Source organism: Chaetomium globosum, genomic scaffold (genome assembly GCF_000143365.1).
Source record: "Chaetomium globosum CBS 148.51 scaffold_1 genomic scaffold, whole genome shotgun sequence".
Lineage (NCBI taxonomy): Eukaryota > Fungi > Ascomycota > Sordariomycetes > Sordariales > Chaetomiaceae > Chaetomium > Chaetomium globosum.
The window spans coordinates 4,105,847-4,118,139 of NT_165976.1; the positions used below are offsets into that span (position 1 = coordinate 4,105,847).

At 56.0% G+C, this 12,293-nt stretch overlaps 6 protein-coding genes across 6 annotated transcripts; 4 read left to right on the forward strand and 2 right to left on the reverse strand.

Moving 5' to 3' along the window:
- Positions 1-24: 24 nt before the first annotated feature.
- Positions 25-913, forward strand: CHGG_01330 (uncharacterized protein; the record flags this gene model as incomplete). Its single annotated transcript, XM_001220550.1, has 2 exons — positions 25-235; positions 324-913. 2 exons carry the CDS (start codon positions 25-27, stop codon positions 911-913), a joined length of 801 nt encoding a protein of 266 aa, XP_001220551.1.
- Positions 914-2,536: 1,623 nt separating this feature from the next.
- On the forward strand, positions 2,537-3,144 carry CHGG_01331 (uncharacterized protein; the record flags this gene model as incomplete). Its single annotated transcript, XM_001220551.1, has 2 exons — positions 2,537-2,875; positions 2,947-3,144. The coding sequence occupies 2 exons, from the start codon at positions 2,537-2,539 to the stop codon at positions 3,142-3,144; spliced, it is 537 nt and encodes a 178-aa protein (XP_001220552.1).
- Positions 3,145-3,688: 544 nt separating this feature from the next.
- Positions 3,689-4,711, reverse strand: CHGG_01332 (uncharacterized protein; the record flags this gene model as incomplete). Its single annotated transcript, XM_001220552.1, has 1 exon — positions 3,689-4,711. The coding sequence occupies one exon, from the start codon at positions 4,709-4,711 to the stop codon at positions 3,689-3,691; it is 1,023 nt and encodes a 340-aa protein (XP_001220553.1).
- Positions 4,712-5,655: 944 nt separating this feature from the next.
- Positions 5,656-7,301, forward strand: CHGG_01333 (uncharacterized protein; the record flags this gene model as incomplete). The annotated part of the gene is made up of 3 exons (XM_001220553.1): positions 5,656-5,772; positions 6,125-6,157; positions 6,420-7,301. 3 exons carry the CDS (start codon positions 5,656-5,658, stop codon positions 7,299-7,301), a joined length of 1,032 nt encoding a protein of 343 aa, XP_001220554.1.
- Positions 7,302-7,990: 689 nt separating this feature from the next.
- CHGG_01334 (uncharacterized protein) lies at positions 7,991-10,019 on the forward strand (the record flags this gene model as incomplete). The annotated part of the gene is made up of 5 exons (XM_001220554.1): positions 7,991-8,257; positions 8,337-8,403; positions 8,673-9,128; positions 9,464-9,625; positions 9,691-10,019. The coding sequence occupies 5 exons, from the start codon at positions 7,991-7,993 to the stop codon at positions 10,017-10,019; spliced, it is 1,281 nt and encodes a 426-aa protein (XP_001220555.1).
- A 1,133-nt stretch (positions 10,020-11,152) lies between these two features.
- CHGG_01335 (uncharacterized protein) lies at positions 11,153-12,198 on the reverse strand (the record flags this gene model as incomplete). The annotated part of the gene is made up of 2 exons (XM_001220555.1): positions 11,153-11,827; positions 11,956-12,198. 2 exons carry the CDS (start codon positions 12,196-12,198, stop codon positions 11,153-11,155), a joined length of 918 nt encoding a protein of 305 aa, XP_001220556.1.
- Between the last annotated feature and the right edge of the window lie 95 nt (positions 12,199-12,293).

Consider the following 12,293-nt stretch of genomic DNA (forward strand, 5'->3'; position numbering starts at 1 on the left):
CGTCGGCACCAGCAGCTGCCGTTTATGGCGCTGCGGTATCCGTGGCGGATCGCGTTTATTCTTTTCCAGCTGGCTTTGCTTATCTTCATCATCTACTACCATGCCTACTACCGCGGCGAGATCCGCGATAACGGCCGGTTGTGGTTGTTCCTCAGCTCTAACCACTTTGGTGTGCGGTTTGTTTCTGCCATCATCGGTGTGATCATTGCCTTTTGCTGGCAATCTTTCTTTCTCAGTAAGTTCCCTTTACGCCCACTGCCCTTTAGGCACATCTCCCTCTTCCAGCACCACTTAGGCACTTACTCACCATCCCTTCACCACAGGCGTCAGCACCATGACCCCCTTTCACCTCCTCTCGCAACGGACCCAACCACCCGGACGCTCCATTCTCTTCGTCCCGCCCACCAACCCCTTCTCCGGCATTTACTCGGCCACCCAGCACCGCCAACCCTTCCTCCTCGCCGTCTCCCTCGCAGCCGCCTTCTCCGAGTTCCTGCCCGTCGTGCTCTCCAACGTGCCCTTCAACCTCGCGCAGACGGGCACGGCGGCGACGGTATGCGCCGTGCTGAGCTGTGTGGCTTTGGGCCTGCTGATCGCCGTGCTGGGCGCGTCGTTTGCGGTCCGATACCCGCCCATGCCGGTTGATCCGCGCTGTGTCGCCGGGCTGATGTGGTATGTGGCGAGGAGTGGGATGGTGGCGGACTTTGGGGGAGTGTCAAGGTTGAGTGGGGAGGAGAGGGAGAAGAGGGTGAAGGGGATGGGGAGACGGTATTTTTATGGGGTTTTGGAGGGTGACGGGGAGGGGGTGAGGCTTGGAGTGGATTGTGATGTTGGGGTTGGAGGGGAGGAGGAGATGGGGTATCGCGGTGCTGGGGAGGAGGCTTGGAGGGAGAGTAACCCGGGGAGGAAGTGAGGCTGTGAAATGAGGACTCCTGTACCTGTTTTTGAGTTGCATCTTGGCTTTTCCTACGCACTTGTCATGGCTTGTCTTTGGGTAGTGGTGTGTCATTTTGGGGCAAGGTGGCTACCGTGTCTCTGACCTGTTACACCTTAAACGTCTGGTTCAGTCATTCTTCGGGGTTACCGCGATATTTTTGATCTGCGTTGAAATGGGGCTCGCGGGTTTCGCTTCACTCCTTTTATCTTCTCGTTTTAGACTTGGATACATCTAAACCGGCTGAGCCGGATGAATCAGAGAACCAGGGTCCGGAGTTAGGATATGAAATTGGCCGCGATGGACCGTACCACCTACAAACGAAGTCACTTCCCATACGCTTAGCGATCAAGTCAGGGGAGGATCATCTTATTGATGCGGCCAAGTCACATTTCATAGATCAATGGTTTCATTATGTATTGCTAAGCAGTCAGCGGAAAGAAAAAGAAGCTTAAAGGGCATATCCCCAAGCGGTAACATTTTGCAAGTCCCTCGCCAGATCGGATCGGTGCTCAGACGGCACATCCTACTCTGAATGGTTCGGACTCGAACAAGCCTCGGATCTAGGTATCAGCGATTTCAGGTGGCTGTGCCGGTAATAGACAGGTTCTGCTGCAACCAAGCTTAAATGTGCCCCCTGTCCGCTGTCCGGTCGTTTCGAAGATTTTGGTAGCATCTTGGCAGTTGCACTCGCCTGCTGGTGCTGGGACCGCTTGGGGGAGTGAGATCGTTTCACAGAGGAACTTTGAGTAGCACTGACGACTGATGGGGTTAAGCCAGCTATTTAGTGTATGCAGTCGGGAATAAATAAGTAAGGTGGAACGGCGCCTTTCCTCTTCTTCAAGAATGGCACGGTTGTGAGATCAGATTGCTGCCTATCAAGGGGCTGGAAGCGTGCCAGGGGTGCCAGGGGAGGGCGCCTAGAATATGCCAAGGGCAGCTTGTGTTGCAGCGAAGACTGAGCGAACTGTGCCGTGCCGCCCCGACGGATTCAATACCAAGGATGCAACCCTGCAGCGTGGGAAACCGATCGCTGGTTTCTTTGGTTCGCGGTTATCGCCACGAATCCCACCGAGCTCAGACGCTGCTCTTGCGGATGCCTGGTCGACGCCGCGAGCGGACTCGGGTGAAGGCCACCATATCGGCATATCCTTAAACATGTTCGGGCCCAATACTCGCACTCCACGTCGCTTTCCTCCAGGCTACTACCTCTTGTCCTGTTCATTAATTTACCCCCAACAGGCACCATGATATACGGAGGACTTGACGATGTAAGAGGACTCGCTCTCAATGACACCTGCCTATCATGACTGACCGAGTACCCCTTAGGGCTCGAACCTTCCCATCCCGAACCGGGAGCGGATTATAAAAGGTTCTCTCATTGTGTGGAGTGGGCATCCTCAGAGGGCCGTGTTGCCTCCATGGAGGAAGCCGGCATCCGAGAACGATGTCGACCTCATCCGCAAGCTGGAGTCCTCCCAGCTGAGCCAGACGAGCCATGGATATGGGCCACCTTCACCACCACCACTAGCACCTTTACCACCTTCAACGCCTTCAGAAAGCGAGAGGGGCGAGAGAGGGCCCTCCCGTTCACGCCTCCCGATGATCATTCTATCCGCCGTCCTCTTCCTTATCATCGCTGCCTTGATCGTCGTCAGCAGCATCCTCGGCACCAAAATCGCCAAACTCGAAAACACCATCTCACCCCTAGCCGTCGCAGTCGCAGAATCAGCAGCCAACGGCACCACCACCAACAATAATAACAACAACAACAACAACAACAATCCCTACACCACCACCACCTCCTCCCCCGTCAACAACCTCAACCCCTCCCAAACCTCCTCCACCACCACCTCCAGCACCGCGCCCCCACCCGCCCCCCTCCCCCCCACCATCCAAGTCGCCGGCTGGACCTACCTGGGCTGCTTCTACGACTCGGAGGTCCGCGTACTCCCAGACGCGTTCCTGTCGGCGGAGGACATGACCAACGCCGGGTGCGCCGACTACTGCAGCGAGGGGGGCAAGCGGCCGCGGCACTTTGGCACGCAGGTGGCGGTGCAGTGCTACTGCGGGACGGCGACGCAGGCGGTGCTGGCGAGCCGGCGCGCGCCCGATTGGATGTGCATGCACCAGTGTGCGGGCCGGTGGGGGATGTCGGAGAATTGTGGCGGGAATTGGGTGCTGAGTTTGTGGAAAGGGATGAGGATTGATGGTGGCTTCTCTTTTCTCTCTTTTGTTTGTTTCGGGGTTGGGGTTAAGGATCTGGGGTGGGAGGGGCATGGGTTTGGGGCGGTTTTTTTTTTTCTTTTCTTTTCTTTTCTTTTGGGCTTTTGGGTTTGGAGGATTTAGCATTGATTTGATGCATTGCGACGGCGAACGGGCATCGTGTATCTCCATCATCACTATTGCAGGAGAATAACTATACCTTAGTGATATTGCATTCTCTCGCGCATGCCTGCCCTCAGCCCGTAGGTACCTGGAATTGCCCCCCCGGCAGCAAGGGTAGAAACCGAAACGGTTCCAATCCTCAGTCCTTTTGTGTTCGGAGTGTACCTAGCCTAGCTGCAATGCAGGAATAGATGACGATGTGTTGCAGCTGTGATCAGTTTGCCAAAAATGGGAAAAGAAGTTTTGTACATGCATTTCCGGATGCTACAAAGTAATGAAGTAATGGTATGATACAAGAACCGAAGTTGCTACCCATCTGGCAGTCTTGTCATCCCCCCATCTCCCCTGAAGTTATCTAATCAAGCCTCAGTTGCAAGCCGTGGCCGCAGCTGTCACAGTGACAAGCCGCTCAGTCGTGACGGTGGAGGTGACGATCTGAGTGACGGTGCTGGTGTGGCTTCCCGTAGGGGTAGCAGCGGCCGAGGTGGAAACATCCTTGGCACCCAAGCTGGTGGTGGCGGCAGCGTTGTCCCCATCATCAGCGGGGCACTCCGCGTTATCGTCATCGGTGCTGTCGTCGTCCTCTTCAGGCTCCTCGCCACCATCAACTGGGCACTCCTCATCGCCCTCCCCGGACTCTCCCTGCTCATCATCCTCATCCTCGCCCTCATCACCGCCATCATCCGCAGGGCATTCGTCATCGGGGGTACCGGGGACGGCGGTGGTGGTGGTAGCCGGGGCCGGGTCGACCGAAGTTGCGGTGGCAGGAGCCGAAGCCGTGGTGACAGGGACAGTCGAGGTTGACGAAAGGGCTATTCCCATTCCCGTCAGCGGCCACGACGAAGTCGGCGCAGGCCTCGTAGGTCTGATCAATGTCCGGGGCATCCCAGAACCACTGGAGCACGCAGTCGCCAGGGGCTGTGCAGTCGCCGCCCAAGCTTTCCGGAAGGGTGACACTGAAGGCTGTGTTGTTGGCGGTCCAGGCCCGGAGTTGGACGCGTAGTTCTGGAACTCGATCAGGGGGTTTCCGATCATGGTGTTGGTGCTGGTCTTAACAACCGAGACGTTGGCATAACCGGTGTGAGGAGCGGCGATGTTGACGGTGATGTCGATGGTCTGGCCGAGCGAGTAGCTCTGGACCTGGTCAGGGTTGTCCTCCAGCAGGAAGCCCTTGCAGAGCCAGAGGTTGCAGTCTTCCGTCGCGTCGCTCCCTACAACCTGCTGGATGCCCTGGACATTGCCGTTGATGTCGGAGCTCTGCTGATAAAATGGCTGCTCACCACAGGTGGCACGATAGGCAGCGCCAGGGCGGCGCGCAGGAGGTGAAGAGAGAAAGCCGTGAGCAGCCACCAGGGGCAGCAGACTGACGAGGCAAGCGTATTGATGCATTTTGTTGGATTGTGATGGAATCTGCAAGGTCGGTGCACTCAATAGGAGATAAGTAGGTAAGAGGAAAGAGTAACGACCGTCAAGGCCTATGGCTGAAGGAAAGTAGTTGAAAAAATGTACAAAAAGAATGAATGGCGGTCTTGTCCCTGTTCTCTCTCAGAGGAAGGATGGTGAGAAAGTCCCCAACTTGGGCTTTGGGGCCACGGGCGTATGGTTGATATATGCCATGCCATTAAGCTATCGAGCAAATGTTTTATCCGAAAGGATTCCCAGAGGGACGGAGATGAGGGGATTGATCCATTGTCATCGACCAATGCAGGGGCATGGTGTGTCCGCCCCTTGACGACTTGGACTTCGGCCTGTAAGGAACTCGGAAACCTGGTCGACGTGATGGAGTCCATGGAGACCGCGGGCTTCCGTCTCAACTCCTGTATTTTATGTTTTTCACTACCCCAAAAGCAAGGCGCCCATAATGTATGTAATGGGATACGGAAGTATCATGGACTTGTAATGGCCACCTTTCCGTTGTTTCTCTCAATGTTCTGATCGGAGGTAGGTATTTTGTCTCGTGTACATACATCCACGCACCCCCAGCGCGCGTGGGCCCCTTGTCTGTGATGTGCGTGGATCATGCTACAGTACATCCTCTTTTCGATCTTAACGGGCGGCTACCGGCGTGGGGGTTTGTTCAACTGAAGTCAACCCCCTTTTCAGCGCGCGTGGCGCGGCGGCATTCCAAGCGACCCTGGACTTCTCACTCATCAATTCCCCTTGCTCCCATCCTGAAACATGCGGCGGCCCCACAAACACCCTTGCCGCAAACACGCACAAGTGATTTCAATGGGGTGTGATGTCGCACTAGTGTGCTGCGTAAGGCTCGCCTGCTGTTGTATGTATGCATGGAGTGTATGGGGTGCCGCCGCCGAGTGTCCGTGTCTTTCGATATGCCCACGTGGACGAGGACACCCTGGTGGACCGGCCCGCCCGGGGACGTCCCCACCAGCTCCTTGATAATATCCGACGGTTTAAGCGATGTCCACAAGAACGAAACGACGGATCCGGTACAGGCCCTTGGCGAATCGGACATGTCCCCAAAACCCATGAAATTGCCCCGAGGCCGGAAACCGGGAAACCGCCCCCATCCCTGGGATGTAGAATAATCTTGTGATTCTTGTCCCCCTTTATCCACACGTTCAGGGGGGGGGGGGGGTGTCAGTTTGGAACCCATGTGGACTGCTAACGAGCGCACCTACTTGGGCACCTAGGTAGGTAATGACCCCTTTACTACCTAAATACCTAATCAAGCCCCTTGGTCTTCATCCTGTCCGGAGGACAATATTGCGCTCAAACTTTTGAAAATTACTATGCGAAATTGATAGTTAGTTAAGGAAATTACTATGCAAAATTGATAAGGAAATGCTCGTTATCGCGAGTTTCGATTGGTTCGTAAGCATGCTCCAGCTGGAAGCTCCTGTTTATTCAATCCATCCATCCATGCCCTCGCAATCCGCTCGACCATCGCGACTCCCGCCGTTTGCACATCTGCCGCTTTTCAATTCCAGACGTTCTATGGAAGACGTGATAGTCGTTCTGGCCGGTACCGTTGAGGGGGCTGCGGAGGCAGCTGTGGCACGAACGACATATAGCAGATGCAATACCGAGCAAAACATTGATCAGTTTCAAGTCGGTGTTTTTGACCACAATACAGCGGCAGCAAGGCGAAGACCAGGCCCCGTTTCGGCGAGCCTTGGAAGAACTGCGAATTGCTGATGTGTCGGTATCCTCCTGGGAGCTCCTTTCTTCAAGGCGTTCTGTCAAGCTCTCTCCCGAGGAGGTTGACAGCTTTGCCGATGCGCTTCGCATCTATCCCACCAAGGGCCAGGTCGTCGAGTACAACCACCACCACATGCTTGGCCTAGACAGCCCCGCCATTCAGGTCGAGGCAAAGCACGATGGTGTTGGTGTGGAGAAGGTTGAATCCTCAAATGCCGGCAACTTGGCCAAGCGCTTGCCCTTGTGTGTTGGTTGCAGGGTGATGCTGACGCGGAATTTGTGGGCCGGAAGCCCGGGCTCGTTAACGGCGCACAGGGGACAGTCTACGACATATCCTGGAAAGAAGGTGCCGACATGCTGCGAGACCCGCCCGAGGTCATCATGGTGGCCTTCGATGACTACGACGGCCCGGCCTTCACGATGCCGAACGGGGAGCCGCTCCGTAGTGGAGAGAAGCTGGCTGTTCCCCATCCTCCGAGTGCGGCAGGACTTCAAGGGCGCCAACTCATGTTCGAGAGAACAGTTCTCACTGTGGGTCAGCTATGCGATCACCGTCCACAAGTCACAGGGCATCATCCTGGACAAAGTCGTCTGCGATATCTCTGCGCCAGAGTTTGCTTCTAGCCTCTCCTACGTGGCCGTCTCACGGGTGAAGACACTCGGCGGGCTGATGTTTGAGCGGCCCTTCGACCGCAGCAGCATCTACCGCGAGACACCATCACGAGCTATGGGGTTGAAGTTGTCCGATCACGCTACCAGGCAACTGCAGGCGTTAGATGCTGTGGCGGGGGAGGCTCCCTCAGAGGAGTCTAATTGATTTGTAAGTAGTGAGGACGTGAGTGTAGATACATAACGTGAGTGGCAGAATAGAAACGATTCGTAGATGGCTTAAGTAGATGGAGTTGTTGGCCGACGGACAGATATTGGCGCTTCGTCTCTCCCATAATCAACCCTAACCCCGATTGTCCTCCGGAGAGGGACAGGGAAATTGCCAGGAGCGGGAGAGAGGAAGGAAGCGCCCCGGAGCGTAGCGAAGGGCCGCGCGACTGACGAACGAAGCGACGCCAGCAATTTTAGAAATGATTGGCATAAGTGTGATAAGAAGTTTAAGTAGATGGAATGGAGTTGTTGGCCGACGGACAGATGCTGGCGCTTCGTCTCTCCCGTATTCAACCCTAACCCTGATTGTCCTCCGGGAGGGACAGGAAAATTGCCAGGAGCGGGAGAGAGGAAGGAAGCGCACCCTAGCGCAGCGAAGGGCCGCGCGACTGACGAGCGAAGCAACGCCAGCAATTTTAAACCAGAACATCTGGGCAAGTGGCAGAATGTGGGCGGTCTGCCATGCGGGGCACGCAGTGCCCCACACAACAGTTTCCTCCAAGTAGTTATAGTTAGAGAGGTTTCATGCCCTAGAATAATAAGGCCGACAGCTGCTTTTGAGCCATCAATTTCCTCGCCAACAACCTCTTTATTTAACCATCAACGGCAGTGAAGGTTTTGGCGACCATGGCACCCATAGATTACTCGAAATGGGACAACATAGACACAGATTCCGAGCCAGAGGTGTCGTCTACCCAGGTGCCCGCGCCTAAAGCCACCCAGCCACCTGCCCCAACCACCCCCACAGTCGCAGTCGTCCACATCCACTCCGATGGCAACGCGACCATTGCCGTAAACGGGTTCACATCTGGACGGCAAGAGCTGCCCCAAGCGGGTCTTCCGCAAGGATCGCCGCTGTCTCCAGTGTTATTCCTCTTCTTCAACGCCGACCTAGTGCAGCACAAGATTGACGCGAACGGAGGCGCAATTGCCTTCGTGGACGACTACACTGCCTGGGTAACGGGCCCGTCAGCGGAGTCGAACCGCACTGGAATCCAAGCTATCATCGACAAAAGCCCTTGACTGGGAGAAACGGAGCGGTGCGCAGTTTGAAGGCGAAAAGACAGCCATCATACACTTCACGAGGAACATGGAGCGATTTTCAGAACAAACGTTCTCGGTCAAAGGCGAAGTGGTCAAACCGAAGGAAAAGTGCGAAAATCCTAGGTGTCGTGATGGATCGCGAACTCCGCTACAAGCAGCACATTGCTAGGACGGCAGCTAAGGGCCTCGCAGCCGCTCTGGCCCTGAAGATGGCTGAAGATGCTTTCCCCGCGGACAGCGAGACAGCTATTTGTTGCGACAGTAGCCCCGGTCATGGACTACGCTGCCAATGTCTGGATGCATGCGTGCGGGGAAAAAGCACTGAGCTGGCTGAACAGGGCGCAGAAGATCGGGGCCCTGGCCATCACGGGAGCCTTTCGAACCGCGGCAACAGCCGTGGTGGAAGCTGAAGCGAGCATCTACCCTGTACGAGAACGACACGTCCAGGCGGCAGCCAGTCTGTGGATCAACATCCACACGCTGCCCGGAACGCATCCCCTTGCCATGAAGAAAGTCCGGACCACCGTACGATTCGTATCTCCGCTGCAGAAAATTGCCCGCGTGGCTGAAGGAGTACGAGTTGACCGGATGGAGACAATCCAGGAATACGCCGTCCCGCCCTGGGTACCTCGCCTACGACCGACGCTCGAAGCCGATCGAGGGAAAGGCGGCCGAGATGGTCAACAAAATCTCGGGAATCGTGATCGCAACCAGCTCATCCGTAAAGAAGGGCATTGTTGGCATGAGCGGCCCTTGCACGAGATACTCTCTTCAACAGAACTAGCGAGACTGTGACAAACTATGCTGTTGTTCTTGGGACAAGAGAAGAGCAGAACCCATATACAGCAGAGCTAGCAGCCATCGCAATGGCCCTGGAGAAGTTACCGGCTAGCATCTGCCACAGGCGCATCACCGTGATCACTAGGAACCAGTCAGCGCTGGCAGCAGTTGGACAGCCGCGGCAGCAATCCGGCCAAAGCATCATACGGCAAATTTACGACTTGGCCAGGCTGCACCGACAAAGAGGGAACTCGGTCAACTTTCTGTGGATACCAGCGGAGATTGACTTCGCGCTGGGGTCAGATGCCAAGGCAGCAGCCCAGAGAGCGTCGAAGCAAGGACGCACACCCGACTCCCAAATACCCCAGGCCAAGTCTACCGCGATGAGGCTGGCAATGGAAAGACAACGGGCGACAAGAGTTCTACCTGTAGGCGTGGGTAAGTTCTCAAAGGCCATGGACGCAGCACTACCAGGCAAGCACACGCGCCATCTCTATGACAAGCTGAAGCGAAGGGAGGCCTGCGTATTGGCGCAGCTCCGAACCGGAATGGCGAGACTGAACGGTTTTTTGAGCAGGATTGGGGCGGTCGAGTCAGACCTTTGTGCCTGTGGACAAGCGAGGGAATCAGTGGAACACTTTCTTTTCCGATGCGTGAGATGGACAGCTCTGAGGGAAGACATGCTGCAATGCACAGTGGCAAGACGAGGAAGCCTCTCGTTCTATCTGGGAGGGAAAGCGCCATCAGATACAAGGCATTGGTCACCAGATATGAAGGCAGTCCGGGCGACGATCAAATACGCAATGGCAACAGGAAGGCTGGAGCTGAATGAAGAGGAGAGTCTAAACCAGTCACAGTAGAAGAAGCCGACACTCAACACCACGAGCCTCAACCACGAGCCTTAACCAGCAGGTCCCGCTTTAGCTGCTGAAGATAGGACGCTGAACACTTGGAGAAAGTAGCCTCCAAGCTGATCGTGCTAACAACAACCAAGGCAAGAGGTAAATGGTGCAGCGAGAAAGAGGGAAGAAGTAGGGGGCTTGTACGAGTTAAACGCAAAACGATCTGATCCGGATGTAGCTAGCGTGCTAAGGCCCTATAGGCCCAGTGCCTCCGGGCGAAATAAATTCCATCCATCCATCCATCGACTTCAGGCGGCCTACGCCGGCGCTCAAAACGCTTGAGAGCACCATTTTTACCGCCGGTCGCTGCCGGTCGAAAGAGGGCCGGGGATGGTGTGTACCTAATGTGTTGGTTCAAGGGTTAAGAAATGACCCTGGGATTGAAGCAAGAAGTTGGAGCGCGGATTACCGCCAATTCAAATTCAGAAAGTTCACGTGATGAGCTATCGATCTCTGAGCTGAGCGGTTGGTCCAAGAACACTACGATTCTCGAGGCCTTGAAAAACGCGGTGAGGAGCATGCCGAGATCGTGTCAGGTACCTATGTTTACAAAACAAGCAACTCCCATACCGGTACACCACCGTGCTTGGCTGACACTTGACAGATTCTAGGTCCCCACTCCCATGGCGGGGATGGGCATAAAAAGGAGCACATAACGGTAGAATTCACCGATGGCAATTACCAGCATGTCATTAGGTACCTATCATGTCTGATGTTCGAGGTCCGTGGGACGTGAAGTGGGGAGATAGGTACCTTACCTGAAAAGGGGCTGGGGGTTCGAGGCGTACGGTCGCTCAATCCAGAACTCCAGACGATACGCGGTTTGCCTAGGTACGTGGTTGCCCCAGAGAACGCTCAGGACCTCAACCCTCGAAACCCCAGATTCACCATTGTTTAAACAGGAAAGGAATATGTCGACGATGCTTGGCGGGAGTGTTCGCCGTCGTCGTGTTACCGCTAATTAATTAATGGAGAGTGCCTGGCATTTCCGGTTCCCAGCCCAATCTAATCTACGCAAAAAGGTATCGAAAACAATGAAGGCAGTAATACAACAGCCCCTCTATCAACTTGGACCAGGACTCAAGATGACATCCCTCCTAACTTTTATGCCCTTATCCGTCAACGGTCCCGCCTCCTCAGGCCTCGACACCCCAGCGCCAACCTCAGTATGCACCGACGGCTCAAGGCCTACCCTAGAGAGCCCGGACAGTCTGGACCTGCCAGCCGCCCTCTCCCACGGCCACTGCCCATGATAATACCCCGTCCCAGAATCCTCAACAGAGTCAACCCGGTCCACCGTCACGCGCATCCCCTTACCAGAACGGTCATCCGACCTTTCCTCACTCGCCAGCAACTCTAAATCATCCGGCCCCATCAGAATCCCCCTCGCACTCGCACTCTCCAAATCCCCACCACCACCACCCACCCTCACACGGCCACCAATCCCATCCCCACTCCCATCTCCACCATCGCGCCCCGCCACCGCCAACGACGGATGCCGATAATAATTCTTATTCTGCCCCCCGCCACCACCACCACTACTACTCTCACCACCGCCGCGCTGCGTGCGCAGGGCGGGCAGGCAGCGCGCGAAGCAGGGGCGCAGCGTGGGCAGGCAGGCGCAGGTGATGCCCGAGCAGACCTCGCCGATGGACCAGCACGAGGCGCCGACGTTGTCCCAGGTGACGTCGGCGCTGAGTTTGAGGTATTGGATGCGGATTACGGAGATGGCGCATGTCTGCTCGTTGGGGGGAGAGGGGGTTAGTAGTGGGTTTGGATTGGGGGGGTGGGGGTGAGGGGGTGAAGGGGCGAAGGGGCGAAGGGGGCGGAAGGGGGGAGGGGGTGAATGGCGTGAAAGGGGCTTACGAAGAAACCAAGGGAGAAGACGCCGAGTAAGGCGAGCTTTTGGCCCCGGCGGAGATTTAGTCGGCACAGTGCTGGTAGTGGGAGGACGAAGATGACGATGTCGGTGATGATGTTCCCCGCCGCGTTGATATACCAAAAAGGGTAGGCTGGGGATGCATGTGCCCGGCATTTCGTGGTGCCAGAACTTGGGCACTGGGTGTGCAGGTGAAGATGACCACCAGCAGCTGGGGATGTCGACCACATGGCGATTATGACCAGCCCGGTTATGATGGGCGATGCTTCGTCCGCAGCGACCCCTTCCCCAAAGATGCCGGTGGGTACTGAAGCAAGAAGGTGAG